Here is a 25,904-nt window from a genome sequence, read left to right on the forward strand (position 1 = left end):
AAGACACAGTACATACAGTTCCGTACAGTAAATGGTATGACGTCATTAATAAATATAGACCTTAATCAGAAGCATATAGCTAGGGTAGAATATTCAAAATTTTTAAGTGTGTCCATCGACGAGAGATTAAATCGGAAGAAACACGTTGATGATCTGCTGAAACATTTGAGTTCAGCTACTTATGCAATAAGAGTCACTGCAAATTTTGGTGATAAGCATCTTAGTAAATTAGCTTACTACGCCTATTTTCACTCGTTCCTTGCATATGGCATCATATTTTGGGGTATTTCATCACTGAGAAATAAAGTATTTATTGCACAAAAGTGTGTAATCAGAATAATAGCTGGAATCCACCCAAGATCATCCTGCAGACATTTATTTAAGGATCCAGGGATATTCACAGTAGCTTCTCAGTATATATACTCTCTTATGAAATTTGTTATTAACAACCAAACCCAATTCAAAAGTAATAGCAGTGTGCATAACTACAATACTAGGAGAAATGATGATCTTCACTATTCAAGATTAAATCTAACTTTGGCACAGTAAGGGGTGAATTATACTGCCACTAAAGTCTTTGATCACTTACCAAATAGTATCAGAAGTCTGACAGATAACCAAAAAGTATTTAAAAAGAAATTACGCTAATTTCTGAATGACAACTCCTTATACTCCATGAGGGAATTTTTAGATATAGATTAAGAAAAAAGAAAAAAACAAACAAATTAAATTATAAAAAATACAAAAAATAAAAATGTGGTTATAGTAATCTAATTATGTTGTTAAATTAACTTAATTATGTCATGTATTGGAAAATTTGACTCGTTCCACGTCATTACGAAACATCGTATTCATGATCCATGGAACTAGTATTAATCTAATCTAACCTAATCTAATCTAGTTTTATTATCTCCTACCTCTCTTTGTGTGCATGATATTAGACTTACACAAGATACTATCATATTGAATACTTTGTCATCAGTTTCCGCCGAAAATGCTATACACAGCCTGGTTTTTATATCAGAGGGAGATTATTTTTCTCTGGTTAGTACATCGGAGACAAAATTATCTCTGGTCTTAGCAGACACTCTTTGGCATCGTTTGAGTGAGTTTCGTGTGTGCTGGCGGCAATTGTGTTTGAGAAGTTGTGTGTGGGCGCGATTCAAAACATTTAGTATGTCTGAGGACCACGTATGTATTATGCCATCCTGTAGAATATTAGCTTTGAGCAGCTAAAATTATAATAAACTGATCGTTTACTGTCCAATGTATGTATCACCAAAAAAAAACCGTACACTGAGTTTTCGTGTTTCGGCGTCTTGTCCCCAGGGAGACCATAAGGAAACAACCGAGGAGACAGCACCCGATGAGGCAGTGCAGGAACATGATCCACATTTTGAACCCATCGTGACATTGCCAGAGGTGAAAATAAGAACTATGGAAGAAGACGAAGTTGAAATGATAAAAATGTGAGCATATTTGTTTTAAGAAATTTTGAGATCTCGAATCAGATTAGTCCGTTATTAGTGGGGTCCTTCCCTGCAACGTACTCGGGTTGTTTTTCCAGTACTCTGAACTGGCGCCGTTGATATATATACACACGTAGCACCATTTAAACTTAGCTACCAGCATCCTGATTGCGTAGTTACCTTTCACCAAGGCGTGATAAAACTCTTCTTTGTGTATTTCTCGTCTGATACACGTAACATACTTTCGATTCCGGTACTGGTAACAGTTAACAGAACAGAAGAAAAAATGTACAGTGTTGTTGATCCAAGGTGAACAGTTGGAGGCAAGATAAAAAGCTGAAAGTGAGAAATGAGTCAGTTTGATTGACAGTCATCATACAGCTCCACTGACATATTCTTGATCTACTAGTTTTCATTTTATGGTATGTTTGCGTGTTATGGGGTTATGCTGAAATAGGTCCCAATGTTAATAAATGAAAATTTGTGAAGCAATATTATATTTGTGAAATATAGCCACACACCTGTCGTGGACCAATAATAAAACTCTCTCTACGCTAATTTTCGCCCTTTCACACATATGGACTGTGGATGGGACATGTAGCACACTAAAATTGAAGATACCGTTGTTAATTGCACACTATTTCACAGTCATTTTATTTGAAGCGTGATATCAGCATTTGGATGTGACAAATATGACAGACATCTTGGTTAATGCTGTGAAGAACGAACTATTTTACATATCCAGTCATTCATATCTAGAAGTATCCAATGTCTGTTGATATTTACTGGATTAAGATAATTGAGCTTAGACTTATGGAGAGATAAGCTGTTAGCATCATTTGGCTGTTCATTCACATTGTTTTTCCAACATAAGGGATGATATTTTGACTTATTGAAGCAGTCTATAACGTCACAGGGATAAAGTTAATCCAAACTACAGCTCTAGTCGTCTGTGATACTTATTGCTGCTGACAAACTGAAGTCATCTTAGTTCATTCATACACACTGTTCTGGAAACACCACCATAAAGTGAAAATATTCTTCTATGTGGAAAGATTCAGGTTATATGTTTCCATGTTGACCCAATCTTATTGTCCAATCAAAATTAAGTATTTGTGGGCACTTGTTTACAAACTGCCTATTAGGTTGTCTCGGGTTCTTTGGCTGATGTAATGGTGAAAAATCAGAAAAACCATCATACAAACAAGTCGCTGGCATTATCAAACCACTAGCAATGGAGGGTGAAGCTCTGACAATACCATCCACTTCTGCTGGCAAATCATCAGAAATCGGCCAAAAAACCCGACACATTGTCAATTATCAGACCTGTAGTTGTAACCAAAGACACCATGACACCTGTGGACTATAAAAGAAGTTTTGTATCACCTCGGGTCTGAGAGTTCCGGAACCTGTACAGGAAATTGGAATAGAGATCAACATAAACGTAATTTCCACCCTTGTTGTTAATCATGAAAACTACATATTGCATGTTGTACCACCATATAGTCAGACCTTCAGAGGTGGTGGTCCAGATGGCTGTACACACTAGTACCTCTAATACCCAGTAGAACATCCTCTTGCATTGATACATGCCTGTCGTCATGGAGTACTATCCACAAGTTCATCAAGGCACTGTTGGTCCAGATTGTCCCACAACGGTCTAGTGGTTCTAGGCGCTCAGTCCGGAACCGCACGACTGCTACGGTTGCAGGTTCAAATCGTGCCTCGGGCATGGATGTGTGTGATGTCCTTAGGTTAGTTAGATTTAAGTAGTTTTAAGTTCCAGGGGACTGATGACCACAGTAGTTAAGTCCCATAGTGCTCAGAGCCATTTGAACCTTTTTTCTGTATCTCCTCCATGTACAGACAACATTGCTTTGGTTCACTCAGAGATTCCTGGACACTTCCCTTGTTGAGATCCTTTCTTGGCACAAAGTAACAATGTGGATGTGATCGAACTGTGGTATTGACAGTCTAGGAATGGCTGAACTACAGACAATGCGAGGCATGTACCGATTCCTGGTGGAATGACTGGAACTGAACGGCTGTCAGACCCCCTCCGCTCGTGCGTGGTTGTTTCCATATTTGGGCGAGTTTAGTGATGTCTCTGAACAGTCAAAGGGACTGTTTTTGTGATACAATATCCAGTCATTTTATCTCCAGGAGTTCTGGGAACCCAGGTGATGCAGAACTTTTTTTGATATGTTTAGAGCAACAAAAAACTAACACTAGTGAGGTTTGTATTGCATTCAAAGTGTGGTGGCTTACAAAAGTTTTCTAAACACAAAGTATGAGAGTCAAATTGTTAATTGTTTATGGAACGGCTCGATAGTTTATTAGCAAATCCATTTCACTCAGAAGAACCCCTTCATATGCCCAGTATAAGTTTAAGGTTGCAGTAATGTATTTCTGCATACTTAATACTAAGAAATACAGTATAGCTAACTTACTGCCAAAGTCTGTAGCTTACAGGCCTACTTATGTCAAATCATTAATAAAGAATATGAAGAACTCTATGTTCGCAATCCTGTCTGCAGGTCAACATTATTAGATTGCTAAGTACAAAGCAGGCAGAAGAGAGCTTTTTGATTAACTTATCCATGTGTTCCAGACACCTAGTTTTATTATCCATCTGGTTGCATAGGTCATTACCAGGTTTCACAGTTTCTAAGATCTCTCAAGTGTCCAAGATATATCGTGTGTACACAAAGAACTGGAGAGGAACAAGCACATCACCTCATCGAACATATTTTAATTTTTTGTTGTTTCACTCCAAATTCAGTTTATTTATATTAATTAATAATGTTGTTGTCTATTTTCTATCAATAGAAGACTCCGTGCAAGAGGAATGTCTGTAACACCATACCAGTCTAGTTTCTATGACAATTTTATGATGTACACTACGGTCATCCCATACCAAGTGGTCTAACACTTATCACAAATCTCTCTGCCAGTGTAAAGTCCCAAGAAACTGGAAAAAGAGTGTGACTCCTGTATATAAGAAGGGTAAAAGATCCACCCAACCAGACAAAGACCCTTAACATTGGTTTGCTGCAGAATTCCTGAATATATTCTCAGTTTGAATATCGTAAGATTCCTGAAGACAGAAAAGCTTCTGTCCACAAATCAGCATGGTTTTAGAAAGTGTTGCTTGTGTGAAACTTAACTTGCCCTTTTATCACATTATATTGCGTGAACTACAGATGAAGGGCAAGAGGGTGGATTCCGTATTCCTAGATATCCAAAAAGTATTTGACTTGGTGCCACACTGGAGACTGTTAATGATATGAGCATACAGAATAGGGTTCCAGATATGTGAGTGGTTTTGAAGCCTTCTCAAGTGACAGTACCAACTGTGTTGTCCTCCATGACAAGTGTTCATCTGAGACAAGGGTATCATGAGGAGTGCCACAGGGAAGTGTGATACGACCACTGTTATTTTCTTTATACGTAAACAATCTGGTAGCAATCTGTGGCTGCTTACTGATGACATTGTGGCGTACAGGAAGGTGGCATTGTTGAGTGATTGTAGGAGGGAACTAAATGACTTGGACTGGTTGATGTAAATAATGGTAGCTAGCTAACTCTAGATAAAGAAAAAGGTAATACAGTTGAGTCTGAGAAATAAACCCATCATGTTTGAATACGGCATTGGTAATGTGCTCGCATTGCAAAACCAAACAAATTTTATTATGTGGTATAGAACATGGCCTTTCTAATTAAAACAGTTGAAGTTTTGCAGCAAATACTTTCATGTAAAAGCGGGCTAAAAATAGCTGTTTTTGGCCTTTTTACAAGAATGTCAACTTTGCCCTCAATGTTTAAATTATTGGAAAGCAATTGAACAGAAATTTTATATTCTGAGAACTTGTGTTGGTATGCTATTACATGCAATTACTTGCAGAGATATAAAAAGTGTAACTTGATGCTTCTTTTTTTCAGGTGACTGTATTTTTTACTGAATTTGCGTCCAATTATCTATATGAAAATATCTCACAAAATCTTGTTCTATTATTTCACTTATGAGAGTATGAAATAGTGTAAAATGTGGTATAGTTTTTTTCTTTCAAGAAAATATTGCCAGAGATATTTACTCTCAATGGTGCTCTGAACTATAGTGCACTGTCGAAAGCTGCACTATGTAGTCAAACAAATTTCTGTATCAGTAAGAGTATTAAATTGTTGAAATGAAACTTTATCAGTGTTCATTGGAAACATGTGTGAATGTTTACACAAAATGCCAGCAGAGTAATTTTTCTGTTTACTTCTTCAGAAATTGAGTATGAGAGATTATATATTGCTTTCTCAGTGTAAATGGTGCAATGGAAGCCAAACTGAGCAGGTGTTTCCAGAGAGATGGTTCAATATTCTGGTGTGAGTTATCTTCTCCGGTATTTTGAGAACACCGGAAAGAGGGAGATGTGTTTGTAATTACTTATCTCCACTATTAAAAATGGATTTTACTACAACATACTGGTACTTCATTCTCTCGCATGTTTTCTTTCCCCCTTTGTAAAGGTGATTCGAGGGATTGAATACCACATCAGCACAAGATTTTCGTTCTTTGGATAACATAACATAACCAGAAGAGTTGCTTCATTCCAATGACATGACGATTGTGAGATCACTAACAGATGGTTCGGCTAAAACCAGTGATTGGTAGTGGAGTATACATTGTGTAAGTCTAATGGATGTGCCTTTGATGGTCCTCTTGCCTCCTTTGTGTTTCCTGGCACTGTTAGAAAGAATTTTTTGGATTTAATAACCAATTATTTGAATTTAATATCATCGCTCACTGTCATCAAGGATTTGAGTGTGATTTCCCTTATTGAGTTTATTCACTCATGACTAATAATGCTCCAAATTGCTGTTGCCTGTTTGTAATTTCGAATTTCTTGTGCATTGAGCTTTTCCATTTTTGATGATATGGCAAAGAATTTTGCAATGCTGTGTGTGTAAAGCTCTCTTTCGTGGGCACAAGATACTTTTGAGCTGAGTTGGTAGCCATATGATTCCTTGAAACTGTAATTTTTACTCTTAGCGAAAGTTGATTGATGTGAATGCTTTATTCCTGCCATTTGACTTCCACAATCAGATAAACCATTTATTATGGGGCTCACATCTGTGTTTGTTGCACAGCTCGCAGTGCATGTGCGTCTTTTGAAGCACACCAGGATGAGTTTACAGTGCCTCCCGTGCCCTCTAAGCTCCCCAGATTTAAACTTGATTCTATCAGGCTGTTTGGGCAGTGCATCCTTATCAAAGAAACCTACAGCAGCTGGCCACAACACAGGAGTTGGCATGGCTCCTCATCTGTCAGTACCTTGTAGAACTTAATGTAACCAGACAGTGTAGATCCAACCATCATTTTATTTATAAAAACTGTTATGTATATGACCTTATTAGGGTTAAACCACTCAAAAAATATCAACTTCGTATGTTTTTTGAATGCTTAAGATACTGTATCATTGCCTTAGAACAAATTGTGCAAAAATTAATTTGGCTGTTAACATACCTTATGTATTTACAATATGCACAATGTTAGTGGAGACTTTTGGGTATGATATAGATAGTAGGTGCTGAAATAACAATTTGAATTCTTCAGTTAAAGTGCACTTCCAGTGTACGTCGCTGTTGCAGTGCATGCTGTTATTTGTAACATCTTGCATGTTGGTTGATGGAACTGTATATTATGAATTAGGAATCAGTTGTTGGTAGCCATAGTTCCCATTCATAATTTTCTATGGTTTGTAAATAAAGTTGGTATTTTGTTCTGTTAGGTTAGACTGTAACATCAGAATTTTTGGCAAAATGGGAAATAAAGACATAAAAGTAGATTATTGCAATGATGAATAATGTATACCCCAGGCTTTGCTACACATCAATCTCTTACCACAATTCTATTTTTGTGTCAATTCATTGGCTTTACTAACTGACAAGCGAATAATCACATTTCAACTTAACATTGGCCTTCATAGGTCAGTCAATCTTTTTCCTCTCCAAGCAAAGAAATATGAAAATTGGTAACTGTCCTTAAAATTTGTGATAGTCTGATCAGTAAAAGTTATTCTGGCACTTTACACATTGAAAATTTAATAGTCAAATGTTCACTGAAAGAAATAGATTGAGTGTTACTCTTTGGCTACCGTATACAGTCAACTGAGTGGCTGTGACTGATATCAATGAGTTGCCAACATCAACATGCAATGCAGAGGCCACTGACACCGTAAGTGTGCATTGGACAAATTTTCTTCTGTTGTTGCTTATGGAATGGAAGGATTGGCCTCTTCTTTCTAGTGTTGGGTGCCACGGAAGACAACCAGAGTATCACTGTTTTTGAAGTTGTCAGATTCTGTTCTGCAGTTGTCTGTCCTTGTCTCTTTGTTCTTAGATGTATTTGGATTCTGTATTCTTTAGTTATGACATGATAAATAAATATGTTAAGACAAACAAAAAAAAAGTTTGCACCACTGAAGTAGTGTGTTCGTGGAAGGATATACTGTATATGGAGAAAACCGTTTATATAAGAAATTCATCTCCTGAGTGCATTGCTATTGCAGTTTGACTCCTGTTTTCTGGTAAGACAGGTCATAACAAAATTTAATAGAAGCAGGAAGAAACTGCGTCGAACACTTATTGTTAAAGTATCTTGTTTCTGGAAGAAAATGCTCTATTTAATATAGAGGAACTGTGTGATAAAAAATTGAAACATTCTTAAACAAATCTTATTTCAGTACGATTTGTGGATTATAATGAATGTGATAGTGTGATGTCATTATTTAGGCTGTTACAAAAGTGTCTTTGAGAAATGGTGAAATAGATACAGTTGGTCACTGTCAGCAGGTGTAATTTCATTACTCATGATACTTTTAACAGTTGTAAAAGATCCCAGATTTTGAAATTATAAGGCTTGAAAGCTTTTTAACTTTTGCCAGTCTATTCCTCTTTCCTCTGCGAGGGAAGAAGTAATAGTTTTAAAACCTGGGAATAGTTTTTAGTTTTCAAATGTGTATATTGATAGTTTTGAAATTTAATTTCGCCCTCTGCAGGTGGGTACCGACCAGCAATTCTACCTCTTTGTGATTTTGAAGATTTCTCAAGTGAATTTTTGTTTTGTTGTAAATAAATGCAAATGCAGCTTAACTTGGTCAACAGTCACACATTGCAAGCAAAATATTGGAAATACATGTGTTCAGATTAAATTTAAGATTTGTGACAGTGTTGTGTAAAATTGCTATGTCCCCATTTAGCTTTAAATGTCAGGTTTGAATAGGGGCCTACTGAAGAGTTCTAAGATGCATTTGGTACCATATATCTGAGGACAGTGTGTTCTTTTTCTGGACTAGATGGTGCTGTATATACTGACAGCAAACATTTGTGTCGTAAAGACTTACATACAAAATCATAGAGGTGGCTGTTCAATCTTTGTCAAGAACACAATAAATGAGCTGATAAGTGTATTGGGAAAGCTTGTCAAATATTAACCTATAAGGGAGTACCTTTTCTATGCATGGCTGTGTACCTCTACATGCTAAGACTGTTGTTGACTTAAAAGGGAATATTTTCATTTCTAAATTTTTTGGACCCTGAAAGATGTCAGTGCTCAAATGCTGAATGTAAACATTACTTCTTTAATGTTCCTCCATGTGTGAGGTCAATTGAAACGAAACCTGGTCAGTGCATCTACCTTTCCCTTACTCATAAGGTGGCACCATCTATTGGTAGAGAGACTGACGCGTGCGCACCGTTTGATATTGCTTAGCACCAGTGTGGTTTCACACCGAAGAGAAGGTGGTCACACAAGTTATCGTCCACTATCAAACAGGCAGGCAAGTAAGCCGGGAGAATGAGGAGTGATTTGATTTTTGGCCGTGGAGGGAGTTGGAGACCATGAAATGTATTGACGGATGAAGGCAGTTTATGGTGAGTACAATCTTAGTTGTTCAAGTGTTGTGGAATGGCACAAACAATTCCTTGAGGGGCACAAGTCACTGGAAGACAAATCTCCTCCTGGACAGGCTCATCATCACTCTGGAAATGGTTGCAGAGGTGACTGTTTTTGTCGTGGACAACTGCAGAATCACCATGGACGAGATCCATTTTTTACCAGGTATTAGCATGGGAACCCCTACGCCATAATACATAAACATTTGAATTTTCGAAAAATCTGTGCACAGTGGGTTTCCCATCAACTGACCGTCGAAATTTGCAGTACTCAAATGGCAGTTTTGGTGACTATTTTTGTGTGTGTGTATTGTGTATAACTAAATTTTTGAGTTAGTAAAATCGTTAGTTACTTTACACTAGTGACTGGGTTTCATTTCAATGGCCCTTGTACTGGCGAACCATAGTCACTTCCTGTACTCTTGGTTTTAAATATCCTTTGCCAGTTTCATTTTTATCCACAAGAGTAGGTTAATCGATCACAACTCTGATACCTGTGGTTTCAGCTCTGTTGGTGTTGGATTTGGTTGACTCCTGATCCAAACACTAAATCAAAATTGTACACCTGTAAGTCTCCATTTAACTTCGCAACTAGTTCTGTGCATTATCTTTGGACTTATTAAAATAATTCCTGGAATAGTAGCAATTCTCAAGTAAGATAGTCAGTTAACATGGAGACACCTTAGTTTCTACGGCAATAAAATAGTTAATGTTAAAACTGTAATCACAGTTTACAGTTTTAACATGAATGAATACTCTACTAGCACAGATTGTATATATTGAAGATGTAATTAATATTATAATATGATTACAGTGTGTTGTTCCACAATTTTATCAGCTGACAATAATGATTTTATATTTCACCAAGGTGATGCTGTAAATACTTTCATGAACGTCAAGATGGTCAGGCAACTGAAACTATTTTTACAAATAAAATATTTTACCAGCAGCTCAAGGCAGTAATAAAAAATTTTTCAAATATGTAAAAGCTGTGGGACACCATCTCCTGAGAATGTTATTATTGTTAATTTTGTTTACTGTGTATTGGCCATCTGACGACCATGTTTCAATTACAATTTTTTGTTCATTTCTTTTCTTCTAGTATGCTTTCATCTATACACTGTATTTCTTCTTTCTGTCCTCAGACCATTGTCAACCAATCTTTTTACCTACCTGTTCTAGGAATCCATCCATTTTCAATACTTTTTCTCAAATGGCTTCTCTATTGCTTATATCTCCTTTTTGTCTTCTTTCTTTCTGAATCCTTTTTTACTTTGCTGACCCAGATTGTTGGTGACTTCTGCCCCACAATTATTTGTAAATATTATTAGTTAATCTACTGTCTTGCATTTGAAATAAATGTCCAGAAATATGAGTCTTCTTTTTCTCATTAGATTTGAAATGTTTTCTATATTTTGGTGTATTTCAGAATTATGTTGTGATGTCCAGCCTTCTGCAGTGCTTTGTGGTTCTAATATTTTCATTGGAATTCACTTTTCTGGTACTTCCAAGTATAGTTTAATGCCAGGCATTCACTTGCATGTAGGCATTCTTGTTCACTTTTGAGTTGTAATGTCTTATTTATCCATTTTTGGATAGGTGCTTTTTATTCTAGAGGTATTTGATGAGCCCATATCCCCTCCCCATTTCAAGCAATCTTCCCTCTTTTGCAGATTGTTCTAAAGTGTTTTCCTGGATTATATCCTCTAGGTACTTGAATTTTTTTACGCTCTTCATTTGGCCAATATCTGTTTCCAGGAGTTTTGGAACATCCTCAACGTTTGTTACCTTTTTTCCCTGCAGATATTCTTAAGCCGGTTCTGGTGACTGTTTCTTCCAGGAGATTTGTGCTGTAGCAGATGCCACATTTTCAAAAAGTATAGCAGAATTATGTGCAACTGCAAGACAGTTGATTTCGATGTTCTTGCTTCCTAACCTTATAGGCAAGATGTTGAGTTCAATAAGTTTTCGTTCCAAATTCTCCCTATTCTCTCTAACACACTATTAAAAAGAATTGGGGATAGGCCATCACCTTGTCATACACCTGCTTTTGTTTGGAAACGCTGTTAAATTTCTGTTAACTTTACATACTGTATCTGTAAGTTTTTCACAGATTAGGTTTGCCAGTTTAGACTTGACACAAAATTCTCGAATTATTTTATCCATAATTTCTTCGTCAATAGAATGAAAAGCCTTTTCGAAATCAACAAATATAAGTACAATGTCCTTTGAATTAAGTAACCTGTTGTGAATTAATGACTTGAGGTTAAATGTTAATTCTGAACATGACCTTCGCCTTCATAAAACCATCTTGATATTTACCTAAATGACTCTGCTAAAAAAGGTTGTCTGCACTTGCTTTTACATCCTGTTACTTACCATTGTTGTGGACTGGATGTATCAAAACAACTTTCCATTCCTCTAGGATCTTTACTGTTTTCCACATATCTTCAAAGAGCAAATTTAGCTCAGTTGCTGTATTGGATTAGAATCACTTCAAAAAGTCCTTCCATAATAGAATATTCTCCACTAGCTTTGTTGTTTTTTAGGGTTTTAATTATTTCAATTTCTTACATATTTGGTGGTAAATCTTCTTCCAGATTTTCATTAATATCTGAGTATTCTAACTTGGAATGTTCAGGTCAGTTCAGAAGCTGATGAAAATATCTTGATAGGATTGCATGATTTTCAGTATTGTTTAACTCAATGTTGCCATTTTCATTTTTGAAACAGATATTTGGAGTTTCATACCCCTTTAATTTGTTCTTAAAAGTTTGATAAGTCATGGGTATTATTTTTTACAGATTTTTTATTTCCGTAAGTTTCTCCTTTCCGAAGTCTCTTTTGGTATTCGGAATTAACTGGCTATTCAATTGCTTTATTGTTTACACTGATCATTATCTTAAATTTTCTATGAGGCATTTCCTTTTTTTATTTTTTGACATCTCTCCTCTGCTGTGGCTGCGTCATATATTTCATTCCATCATATTTTCTTTTTATTTGCTATTGCCCCATTATTAATTGCTTTGGATATTTCTTACCAGTAGTGTGTCAGTATTATATTTTATTATTATTATTATTATTATTATTATTATTATTATTCCAAATAGTCACAATACTTAAGTGCTGAACAATGGAAACTCCAGGTTGGAATATCAACAATATAAGGAAAAGGATAGATTGCTACTCACTGTAAACATGGCATGAATTGCAAACAGGTACAGCGAAAAGACAGTCCTTTCATTGTGCCTGCCCGCAACTGTGTCGTAATTGCTGTGAGTAGCAGTCTATCTATTCCTTATATTGTCAGTAAATTTGTGTAATTTTTAAGCTGACTACCGAAAGTAGTCCACTGAAAAAAACATTTCAAATCATGATGTTGGTATAATTTGTTACAGGCGGGCAAAATTGTTTCGCTATGACAAATCAGAATCTCCACCTGAATGGAAAGAGAGAGGTACAGGAGAAGTAAAGCTACTAAGGCATATTACGAAAAATACTGTCAGAGTTGTTATGCGAAGGGACAAAACATTGAAATTATGTGCAAACCACTTTGGTAAGTTACCTGATACTGATATACGATCTTTTATGATACCTCCATCTTCACTCATTTTCAATATTGAATGGTGTTTTTGAAGTAGTGTGTTTGTCTGCAGTGACACCATGGATGGACTTGAAACCAAACTGTGGCAGTAACAGATCGTGGGTTTACAGTGTAGATGCTGAATTTGCAGACGGTGAAGTGAAGAAAGAACTGCTGGCAATGATGTTTGCAAATCCCGAAAGTAAGTTCTGTTGCAGCTTGTAAGGGATGAGGCTCCACATGTCAAATTTCTCTCTTCAGGTGTAGCGAGCAGAATATGCAAGAAGTGTTTTTTCCATCAGTTTTTCACACACGTTTTCTGTCTTTTGTGCTTAATAGCACTGGAATTGACTGTAATGTAACACTTCAGACACAAAATATTGTTGAAGTAAGGAACAATAGTTTTTAGGTCTGGAATTATTGTGGCAACTACTTCAGAATTTTCTAGGCAGCTATATTGTCATTTAACAAGAACAGTGGTCCCTGCCTCCTTCCGTGGATAATGCAATGTGAAAAGATGAAGTCTCACCAATAAAAGCAGCAATGTCAGGTGATATACTGTGGGACAGTTGTCATAAATGAGCAGTTGTCAGTGGATGTGTCACTAGATACCATGGTAGCATTGATGTGATAAAAATACCTTGCAAGACATCTCATTCATATTAATACGCCATGTTCAGGGAGACTTCAACATCCATACTACCACAAAATGAAAAGCACTGATAAGCCATACTGGATTATCAATAGATGAATCAAAAATCTTTTGAAGCCATTCAGAATGTTATAAGCTGCAGTATGTAGTTGCATACAACAGGCTGTACTTATTAACAGTGAAGCTGCTCAGTAAGTAAAACTAAGAACTTATATTCTTGATGAGTGGTGTTCAAATTCACATTCTCCCATCTTGACTTTGGTTTTCTGAAATCATGTAAGAGTCAAATTCTGGGACTATTGCTTTACAAAAGAACGTAGCTGATTCCCTTCTGTATCCTTTTCCTCTGTGCTCATGTACAGCCCCTTCCTCTTGTAATAAAGTGGAGTTGCTTATGTGCCACAAAAAGTTACAGGCCAGCAGAAAAGCCAGGTGATATGGGTGTGTTTGTGTCAATTGGTACATTATCTATGTGGAAAAAAGATACTTCATAGATTGCAGTGTATGGTTAATGGACATACCTTAGTACACCTTAAATCATTGGGCTTCTTACAGTGTAGTAGTATTGTGGATGCTAGTAACCAGAGAAATTCCTAATGTCACATGGTCAAAACAAACTGCTAGTGAAGATGTTTTGGAGTGTTTGTGGCATTATGGTGGCATGTGAAAGTACTTTGACTCAAAAAATCTGTAGAAGAATCCTAGCAAACCTGCCTCAAATTCTTGGTACAAATACTCTAACAGAAACACTGTTTGAACAAGCAGTGCTTGACTATAATTGTCCCATTTCCTTTGTGTGGGGTTAGGCCCATATTTGATACTGCTGAACTTCTCTTGTTCTGCCAGTGCTAGTTTGCTTTTTATGTCCTCCTTGCCCCATCCATCATGGGTTTTTTCGCTGTCCAGGTAGCAGAATTCTTTAACTTTGTGTACTTTGTGATACCCAGTTCTGGTAAGTTTCTCACTGTTGTCATTTGTGCTACTTCTCACTGCTGTAGACTTTTTTCAATTTAGTCTCAGTTCCATGTTCTGTACTCATTATTGTTCAATCTATTTAATGTACCTTGTAATTCTTCCTTACTTTCCCTGAGGATAGCAGTGTCATCAGCGTTTCCTATCATTGATATTTTCACCCTGAATTTTAATCCCACTCTTTAACCTTTTATTTCCATAAATGGTTCTTCAGAATACAGATCAAAAAGTTGGGGTGAAAGACTACATCCCTGTCATACACCCTTTAACCAGAGACTTTGTTCTTGGTTTTACGTCTTATTGTTTTTTTTTTTTTGGTTCTTGTATGTATTGTGTACTACCCTCCTTTCCCTATTGCTTACCTGTGCTTCCCTTAGAATTTTGAACATCTTCAACCATTTTACATGGTTGAATGCTTTTTCCAGGTCCACAAATTTTATGAGCAACTCTTGACTTATCGGCTGCAATGTCAGGATACGTCTGGTGCCTTTAACTTACCTAAAGCTAAACTGATTGTCATTTAAAAACTCCTCAATTATCTTTCCCATTTTTATGTATATTATTCTTGTGAGCATGCATGAGCTGGTAAGCTGAGTGTGCAATATTTCTCCCTCTTGCTGTCTTTGGAATTGTGTGAATGATGTTTTTTCCTGATTGTTGCCACTTTCCCAAATTGCTTTAGAAAATCTGATGGAATGTTGTCAATCTCTTCTGCCTTATTTGTCATCCAGAGCTCTTTTAAATTCCAATATTGGATCATTGATAAACTCCTGTTTAGCCTTCTATCGCATCACAACAAAATCCCCCCCCCACGCTTCACTTCCTTTAGTGGCCTCCAGTGTACTGTTCTCTCTTTTCCCTACATTTAACCGTGGAATTCCATTGCACTCTTAATTTTATTGCGCTTTAATTTTTATTTCACTGAAGGTTATGTTAACTTTCAATTTCGTCACCTTTTTCATGCAGCCATTTCATCTTAGCTTCCATGCACTTCCTATTTATTTCATTTCTAAGTGACTTGTATGTCTGTATTCCTGAATTTCCCTGAAAACTTCTGTACTTCCTTCCTTTATCAACCAACTAAAGTATTCGTTCAGTTACCTGTGGTTTCTTCACAGTTATGTTCCTTGTACCAACTCTGAAATATAGAAAGTCCTTGATCACACAATTCTGTTAAGCATTATGCATTTCAGACTGAAGCTGTGGCGTGAAGTGTACAAGAAAATTACTGATAGCAAATATGTACATAACACAACCATTCATCCAAATATTCCTATATACAGAAATTTCAGTTTGTATTGTACTTACATAAAAATCATACTTTAGTACAAAGCTCACAGAAATGAGCACATTGACTACATCACAGATCTCATCTCGGCATATTTGACAGTCTCATTATATATTCGGGTAGTAAGGTTGCCAAACTGAATGTGGCGACTAAGCTATCAAAGAAGTAAACAAAGGCCAGTAAGTGGCGCTAGCATTAACTGTGGAAAGCAAGTCAGAGTGATTTTACAAACTTCTATGCATTGCAGTTCGGTACATGTCAGAACTTCATGAGCAGCTTGACAAAATTATATTTGTGATACTTTATGGAAGAAAAACCCTTATACAAATGGCATTAAAATGTGAAGGACTAAGTTTAGGACCATCACTAAATAAAATGTTACATAAGTATCACCAAATGTAGTCATACTACAATAGATGAACCTGTAATAAATTATATAACAATTATTTAGGAGATCCCAGATTAGTGGGAAAAACTCTAAATAAAAAAAGTAATGATTATACAATAAAAGGGATTTTTCTAACATTTTAGTTTAGTGTTAGGTTGTATAACGATACAGCTGTTACCAGTTCACCACATCACAAAAAGAAATGTTACACAGGTACGACCAACTGTAATCATTACACTTGTCGAACAAACAGTGGATGATGATCAGTATAATCATTTAGGTAAGCCTAGATGAATGGCAACAGTTTGAAATAAAATATTACAATTCTTTATTTTATATTAAGAAACTTAAAGATGTTGTTGTTGTTGTTGTTGTGGTCCTCAGTCCAGAGACTGGTTTGATGCAGCTCTCCATGCTACTCTATCCTGTGCAAGCTTCATCATTTCCCACTACCTACTGCAACCTACATCCTTCTGAATATGTTTAGTGTATTCATCTCTTGGTCTCCCTCTATGATTTTTACCCTCCATGCTGCCCTCCAATACTAAATTGGTGATCCCTTGATGCCTCAGAATATGCCCTACCAACCAATCCTGTCTTCTAGTCAAGCATGATGGTCATACTATTCAGAAATACTGATTTCGTGTGGATTTATATGCAAAGCAATGCGAACATGTACAACAGTACAAAATTGTAGAGCTATATATAAGAAAATACACTCATTGAATTGCTATAAAACCCAAACATTCAACTTTCGTAAGGTTAACCTCAATGTAATACAAATGTAATGTAATTCTCATATCAAATGGAAGTTAAAATTACTGTGTCCATAATGAGGAACGCATAGTGAGGAAGCATGTGCGTGTTGTGATAAAATTAGAAAGTAAATCAAATGAATAGAATGAAGTACTAATATTGGTGAAATGCAAAGTACCTATGCACTACACACAGTCTATAATTAAAGGAGCTACACTGCGAGGCAGTTACTGTGGTGCCGGCTTGCAAGATCAGTGGCTCCATCTCTTGGCGTCCAGTAAATGTACAGAGGAAGCAAGCCTGGTAGGACAGCCACCATAGACTGGCTATGAAAATGGTGGCACCATCTAACAGGGCAGAATATACTAACGTATATTCAGCTATAACGGTTGCATCTTATATAGCTCATGGATTCTGAGAAATTTCTGGTCATTAAGTGACCAATGCGACTGACAGATGTGATGTGTGTAGATTTCAAATTCCACCAAAATGTCTTAACAGACAGCTATGAGAAGCAGCATGTGAAACCTCAAGTTCTGTGGCAATTGGCAACAAGACATGCTTCTTTGTTTTTAAATGCTATCCCAGAGCACTGGCATTGCTAGGATATGAATACTTTCTCTATCTGGACCGAAACCTCTCCCCCATTCTACCAATATATAAATTACTGCTATCGCCACATAGTATCTCATATATACCTGGCTAACTCCTTGGTTTCCGTCCTACGTCATACCATAATCGCATGTGCCAATTACCTCTAATTTTAAATGAAACATTGATATTAGCCTTTTTCAGAATTTGCGCAATTTTGTCACGGAGGGGCCATTGTAGGTTACTCTCGCAAAACGACATTTTTTGGCTACCTGTGTAGAGTAAAACCATTTACAAATGCTTCCAGCTTTATACCCACTTACTACACCCATTTCAACCGATATAGATAATATCAGTTTTATATTTTATATTGTATGACACCAGTTATTGGTTGCAAATGTCTTCTATTGTGATTGAGTAAAAACTCCCACTAACATTGTTTACGGTGTTATCTAATGACTCACATTTCATGCTTTTGGTATATGAGGTTCTTTTCCATGAAGGTAGCACAAATGTAATTTTGTAACGTTGTTCACAAGGTTCTGACATGTAGTTATATTGGGTGATCAAAAAGTCAGTATAAATTTGAAAACTTAATAAACCACGGAATAATGTGTGTCAATTTCTACCTGTCCATCTACATTATTCCGTGATTTATTCAGTTTTCAAATTTATGCTGACTTTTTGATCACCTGGTATATAAAATCAGGAGGCAAGGTATAAGGAGTTGCAGACAATTGTTGAAGTGGCTATAGCAAATGAGTAAAAATAGTCAAATTGTTTTATTCTATACAGAAGAAGAAACCCAAGGTAGTCAAAAAATTGCACAAGTTTCCAAAAGGCTATCAATATTTTACTTAAAGAGGGGTAATTTACAGATGCGATTATGTCATGATGTAGGCTAAGGACCAAGGAGTATTTTTAGTAAACCAGATGTACATAAGATACAATGTGGAGACTTGATAACTTCTATATCAATAAGATGGGAAGAGATTTCAGTACTAAATACAGAGAGCACTTGTATCCTAGTGATGCCACTTTTCTGGGACAGCATTTGAAAACGAAGCAGCATGGCTTGTTGCCAATAGCCAAAGGACTTGAGGTTGCATGTCACCTCTCATTGTCGCCTGTTAGATATCTTGGAAGAATTTGAAATATATACACAATGTATCTGCCAGATGCATTGGTTGCTTAATGAGCAGTTTTTAGTGAGAACTGGTTCTTAGATTGATTTGAAGACATCATATGAAATGTATCTCGGATTTGACCCAATTGCGCTAAGGTTGCTTAGATTAGCCATAATCATCTAGAATTTTTTAGCTATATATGATGCAATCATTATAGCTGCAGATATGTTAGTATCTTCTGCTCTGTTACATAGTGCCAAAATTTTCATGGCCAGTCTGATGAGACTGTCTTACCAGGTTTTATCTATAGATTCACTGGACACCAAGAGATGAAGACCTGTTCTCGGAAGCTGCCACTACGATGTATCTGGTATGCAGTGTGGCTCGTTTAGTTACAGGCAGTGTGTAGTGCATCGGTACTTTGCAATTCACCAATATTAGTACTTCATGCTATTCATTTGACTAAAGTTTTATCACAACACTTGCATGCTTCCTCGCATGTGTTCCTCATTATGGGCACAGTAATTTTAACTCCTCATATCAAGTATAATTAAATTACATGTATATTACATTGTGGTTAACCTTATTAATGTTGAACGTTAGGGTTTTGCTAGCAATTCAATTAGATTATTTTCACATATATGGCCCTAAAATTTCCTACTGTTGTACATGTTCGCATTGCATTCCATATAAATCCAAATGTAATCCATTAATTTTTAAATAGTATGACCACTATTTCAGCATTAAGATTGCCTAGGCATCAGTCTTTTGTCAACCAATGATACTGACTTTACATCCTCAACCACAAAATGCTAATAGGTTTCTTTCGTATGTCCTCGTGCATATACTAGCTGAGCTATTATATATATCTGATATTATAGCTTTAAGTTTTTTAATATAAAATAAGGAAAAGAATTGTAATACTTTATTTCAAATTGTTGCCATTCATCTAGGCTTACCTAAATGGTTATATTACACATCATCCATTGTCTATTCGACTATTACAGTTGGTTGTGTTCACATAACATTTCTTCTTGTGATTGCTGTAAACAGATAACAGCTGGATAGTTATACAACCTAACACTAAATTAAAAAATTAGAAAAATCCCTTTTATTGTATAATAGTTACTTTTTTATTTCAAGTTGTTGCCACTAATCTGGGCTTGTCTCATTGATTGATATATCATTTATTACATGTTTGTCTATTGTAGTATGACTTCATTTGTAACATTTTATTTAGTGATGATTGTAAACTTAGTCCTTCACAACTTATATTTTCATTATTATCTATATTGGTTTTATACTATACTGTAACACAAGTTACTGGTTGCAAATGTCTTCTGTTGTGATCTTTGGTTAAAGACACTCTCTGTAATGTTGTTCACGGTTTTACTTAATGACGCGCACTTCATGCTTTTACTGTATGAGGTTCTCTTCCATGAAAGTAGCACAAATGTAATTTTGTGAAGTTGTTCACGAGATTCTGACATATACTTAAACAGAAAGCATAGAAGTCTGTAAAATTACTCTTTGGCTCTATTCAAATAGACCTCAGCATTATCAAGTATGCCTAGATGAGATGAGATCTGTGTTACATTTAGTCTCTGTGACCTCTTTCATGACCTTTGTATTAGTTTGATTTTAATGTAAGTAGAATACTAAGTGAAATTTCTGTTTGTTGGAATACTTAGATGCATACTTATATCTTTATGTATATGTTTGCTATAATTAATTTTTCTTGTCCTCTTCATTCCACAGCTTCACTCTGGTGAAATTTTGAAAAACATAACGCTTAATAAAGAATTGTGTGATCAAGGCCTTTCAATATTTGAAATTTGTGCATGCCTCTACCTTGGGTGTATGTGGGTGGTTTGAAAAGTTCTTGGAGCTGAATAGAAAAAAGTTCTTACATTGCTGAAACATTTTAGTTTTCATTGGAGTCTCCTTGTAGATTAAAGCACTTGATCCAACAATGTTCCAGTGCCTTGATCCCATCTCAAAAATGAGTTTTCTCCAGGCCTCAAAATAGTTAACAACTCCGGCTATCAATTCTTTGTTTGAAGTGAATCTTCATCCACCAAGAAAAATTTTCAGTTTTGGGAAGAGATGGAAGTCTGACAGAGCCATATCAGGTGAATACAATGGGTGTGCCAACAATTCATACCTTAGTTCATGTAATTTTGCCATGGCGACGGCACGTGTGTCAAGTGTCACGGCACCCATCTTGCAGATAATCTTTTTCACTTCTAATTCTTCATTTTAAATGTGATATACCCTTTCAGATGCCACCCCAAGGGCAGCAGAGTGGCGTGAAACTCTGTCCACTCCTCCTCCCCTTTGACAAGGCTGTTGGCATATTATACCAGAAGTTTCTGGGTGCCATTGCTGCTGATTTTTTTAATTAAAAATTGAAGCAATGGGTAGGTTCAAATCCAGGACCTAAGATGTTTTGATTACTAGTCACACACATTGTCCTTATATTTAGATTTGAATTACTGAAAAAGAAGCAAAATCTTTGACTGGCTGTGCTATTACAAGGAATCTCTGTGTGCTCTAGAAATTGGGCATTTTGAATGTATTGCCAGTATTTAAGATTTGATAAGAACAGCAAATTTAATGATAAATTATTCAAGGTAGTAGCATGGTTCAGTGAAGGTCAAATAAGCAAATATATTTTTAGTTCTAATTATGATGTGGTTATTTTTGACAAACACATTAATTAAAACTTAGTTCAAATCTCTCTTCCCTCTCCCCAAATCCAATTTCATAGAAAGGGGTTTCTATGGAATAAAAGTAAGATTTCGAATGATCTTCTATAATTACCTTTAAAATCATGGTTCGTGGTAATGATACATCACCCCTTATGCCCTTTACAAATTTTATCTAAAACTGTATTTTGCTGTATCCTTCCCCTATTTAAGAGTTAATCACTACTAGAATTAAAAACATATATGCTTATTTGACTTCATTGAATTTTGCTATGACCTTGAACAATGTATCATTTTCTAAGTAAAATTTGCCACTCTTTCCAAATCCTGAATCAAATGTTAGGGTTCCCATTAAAAAAAAAAAAAAAAACTTTAATCTCCAAATTGCCTTGAAAATCACATGAAGGTCATGGCCATGACTAGCAGTGCGTAACCCTCTTGTAGAATATTTTACCTCTGCATTATAGCATAACTCTGGTATGTGGGAGTAATATGTGAAATGATAAAACTATATGTGAGAAGTTTGGAAGAGCACATAATGCAATGTTCTACTGTTCCATCCACTGTACAGCATTTAAATTTAAAGAACATTAGAAGTATACCATTTACAGATCTTTCGTGTACAGCAGCTGCTCAAGGTTGAAATGATGATCAAACAGCAACACTACAGTAGTTCCAAATCAAATACTGTGCTGCGCAGCATTGTATAAAATACACACATACTTAAAACACTGTCTGCAAGCTACTGAAGGACCATTTTTCAGCTGCTATGAAGCAGCCATCTTCAATTGACAGGCCATTTCATCTATTTTCTCCTGTGAATGTTGTTTTATGTACATCTGTAACAAATAAATATTGTTTGGTTCACTTTCTCTCCATCCATATAATCACTACTTCATCCTCATCTTTGACCACTTAACTCTTTCATTTTGAACAGTATCAATAATGTTATTGTCATGGTTCCTCATGATTGGTAATTGCCATGCCTTTAGTGTCTTTAAAATCACTATTGCACTGCACAATACCATGTGGAGATGGGATGTTACTGCTGTTGGAACTGGGTAACTACCTTCTTCAGCTGTTGCATTCTCTTCGATGGAACACTTGTTTGAAATGTTCTTGTCAGTGGCCAGATTTATGTCAAGCATAATGAATACACTAGATTCTGAGAACTTACAAATTCCAAGAACATTTTCTCCACCTCAATTTACCTTACGGTTATAATGAGCTTCAAATACTTGGATGATACCTTTATACAAAGGCTGAATTAATGCTGTTGTGTTTTGAGGCAAAAATTAAGCTTCTGACTACATCAGCAGCTTGATAAGCCTGACGGTGATATTGTATTTGTTGAGCTTCTTCTCAGCTAACTGATCACAGGTGCTTTCTCGCTCAGGAACTGAACTGTAAGCATTCTTGAATGCTTGTACACGAACTGTAATGATACGATTATATTCTTGAGGCGTCTAGGGCCTTTACTTTAACCTGAACATAGAGACTTCGGCTTACGACTAACTGATTTACTTTTTTCGAGGAGGAGAGGAATTCTGTCTTCATTTTGAAACCCACCATATTTTCTGAATTTTTTACACTGACGGTTCGGGATGGAATATGTAAAATTTCAAGAAGTCATTTGACTAATTCAGTGGAATTCCCAGCTCGAAATCCATCTGTTGATAACAATAGTGTGTGTTGCAATGTAACTTGAAGTGAACTTTTGCAGCCAGCCGCTGTGGCCGAGCAGTTCGAGACGCTTCAGTCTGAAACCACGCTGCTGCTATGGCCGCAGGTTCGAATCCTGCCTCGAGCATGGATATATGTAAGAGAAACCCAGGGTTGGGATTGTTAATACTCTGCTTCAGTTATCTGTACACCTTTTTCTTCTCAGGGCTTGAAGGTTGCAAGGGGTAAATATTACAGAAATGACATATGCAGACTGTAATAAGATTTTCATTGTGCATTACATCAAAATATGTGCTATATCAGATTGCAGTGTATTAGGCTTTTACTGTATTTTATTGCACACATTTAAGTTTATGTTCAAAACTGACATGTTTGATCTCATACACTCCTACCTTTCAAGTTTCACTATTATTACCGTATAATGTAACGTGTGCAGCTAATGTGGGCATGTCATTAGTAAGCAAACTTGGTGCAGGAAGAGAAAATTAGTGGTGGGGATATTTTTAGTATAACCATGCAAAACACATCTATTTCCTGCTGTTTGATTTATTTGAAGGTTTGCTGTTTGAAAGGGCAAGTGGCGCTTGGAAAGAAAAAGCTTGTCACATAAGAGTGACTTTTTGTTTCTCAGAAAGGGAAGGGTCTCACTGTAGTGCCAAATTTTTCAGTAACACATCTCTACACACTAGGCATTCTGGTCAAGGAGCCAAAGATAGCGGTCCCACGTGCACACGAGAGAGAGAGAGAGAGAGAGAGAGAGAGAGAGAGAGAGAGAGAGAGAGAGAGAGAGAGAGAGAGAGAGAGAGAGAGAGGGGGGGGGGGGGGCGGCTGCTGCCTGGACTCCAGCCCTGCTTTACTTTCTTTGTAATCAGAGTACTTCTCTCCTGGTGTTTCAGTACCTTGAGAGTATTTCAAACATCTTGCACCTCCCTGCATTGTCACACCTGTTTATGGTTCACAAATCTTATGAAAGTGTCTGGATTTTTTTGTAAGGCTTGTTGCTATTGTAAAATGTATCGTCTGGACTGCCTCATTGGTGCTGTAACCTTTTCTAAAGCAAAAGTAATTCTCTTTTTCATTCTTCTGTATTTAATTCTGGTCAGCAACTTGGAATCATGAACTTTAAAGCTGGTAATGGAATAAACTCTACAATTATTACCTCTTGCTATCTCTAGAATTGCATGGATGATATTCTTCCAAACGTCTGACATAAAATTTCCAATCTTGCCGATTCTTCATATTATTTTGCAAAGGTGCTTGGTTGTTACTTCACCTAATGATTTTTGGAATTCCAAAGAAATGTTATCTGTCCCTTATGCCTCATTTTATCACAAGTCTTTCAAAGATCTGTCCAACTTTAATGCAGGATCTCTTTTGTCCTACAAATTGACATCTATTTCTTCTTCTATCATGTTATCTTATTTGTTAGGTGCCAGTTAAGTCTGTCCTCTGGATTTAAATATTGCTTGTGTTATGGGCATCATACAGTGCAAAAACATTTATCCCAAACCCAAGAGGCATATTGGATATTGCTGTATGAACCTGCATCTTCACTGTCTAGTTCTTAATTTCCATCAGTTGGTAAAATATTTCCTAGACTGTACTTATCCCTGCACTTGATTATAAATCAATCAAAAATGGATGCATGTAAACAAATTAGTTAATTATTATTCTCTATGCTCTTGATTCTTCTTGTTCAAACCATGAACTTGAAAAGGGAACAGGGAACACTTACAACAAAGACATACACTACACAGTAATGTCCCTATCAACATGTTTAAGACTAGGTGTTACTTTCGCAGTGCTTTTGTTGGTCACTTTTATTTTTTGGGAAAAGAAAAGAATGCTCCTGACATACATTAAAGTGTCAAAGAAACTGGTATAGGCATGCATATTCAAATACAGAAACAAATAAACAGGCAGAATACAGTGCTGCTGTTGGCAACACGTATATAAGACAAAGGTCTGGCACAGTTTTCAGATCAGTTACTGCTGCTACAATGGCAGGTTATCAAGGTTTAAGTGAGTTTGGACGTGTGGTGTTATAGTCTGTGAGCGAGTGATTGTTGAGACACAGCACCTCTGAGGTAGTGATGAAGTAGGGATTTTCCTGTATGACTATTTCATGAGTGTTCCATGAATATCAGGACTCTGGTAAAACATCAAATCTCTGACATTTCTGCGGCCAGAAAAAGATCCTACTTGAATGGGCCTGACTATGACTGAAGAGAATTGTTCAATGTGACGGAAGTGCAACCTTACTGCAGATTGCAATGCTGGGCAATTAAGAAGCGTCAGCGTGTGAACCATTCAACAAAACATCGTCAATATGGGCTTTTGGAGCTGATGGCCCACTCGTGTACCCTTGATAACTGCACGACACAAAGCTGTACGCCTTGCATGGGCCCGTCAACACCGATATTGGACTGTTGATGACTGGAAATATGTTGCCTGATTGGATGAGTTTCGTTTTAAATTGATTGCAGATGGATGTTAACAGGTATGGAGACCACCTCTTGAGTCCATGTACCCTGCTTGACAGCAGGGGACTGTTAAAGCTGGTGGAGTCTCTGTAATGGTGTGGTGCAGTTGGAGTGATGTGTGACCCCTGATACGTCTATATACAACTGACAGGTGACGCACATGTAAGCATCCATTCATGCCCATGGAGAATTCCAACAGACTTGGGCAATTCCAGTGGGACAATGTACCCACACGTCCAGAATTTCTATAGAGTGGCTCC

The 25,904-nt window shown here is 36.5% G+C and overlaps 1 protein-coding gene across 1 annotated transcript in view; it reads left to right on the forward strand.

Annotated features, from left to right (window-relative positions):
* The first annotated feature begins 871 nt into the window (after positions 1–871).
* LOC126284870 (ran-specific GTPase-activating protein-like) overlaps positions 872–25,904 on the forward strand; it is a 31,555-nt gene continuing 6,522 nt past the window's right edge. Inside the window, exons 1-4 of the mRNA XM_049984107.1 lie at positions 872–1,191; positions 1,330–1,469; positions 12,812–12,969; positions 13,070–13,198. Coding sequence (XP_049840064.1) covers positions 1,177–1,191; positions 1,330–1,469; positions 12,812–12,969; positions 13,070–13,198 — 442 coding nt within the window. The 5' untranslated portion in view covers positions 872–1,176. The remainder of the gene's footprint in view (positions 1,192–1,329; positions 1,470–12,811; positions 12,970–13,069; positions 13,199–25,904) is intronic.

The sequence above is a fragment of the Schistocerca gregaria genome, chromosome 8, assembly GCF_023897955.1.
Source record: "Schistocerca gregaria isolate iqSchGreg1 chromosome 8, iqSchGreg1.2, whole genome shotgun sequence".
NCBI lineage: Eukaryota > Metazoa > Arthropoda > Insecta > Orthoptera > Acrididae > Schistocerca > Schistocerca gregaria.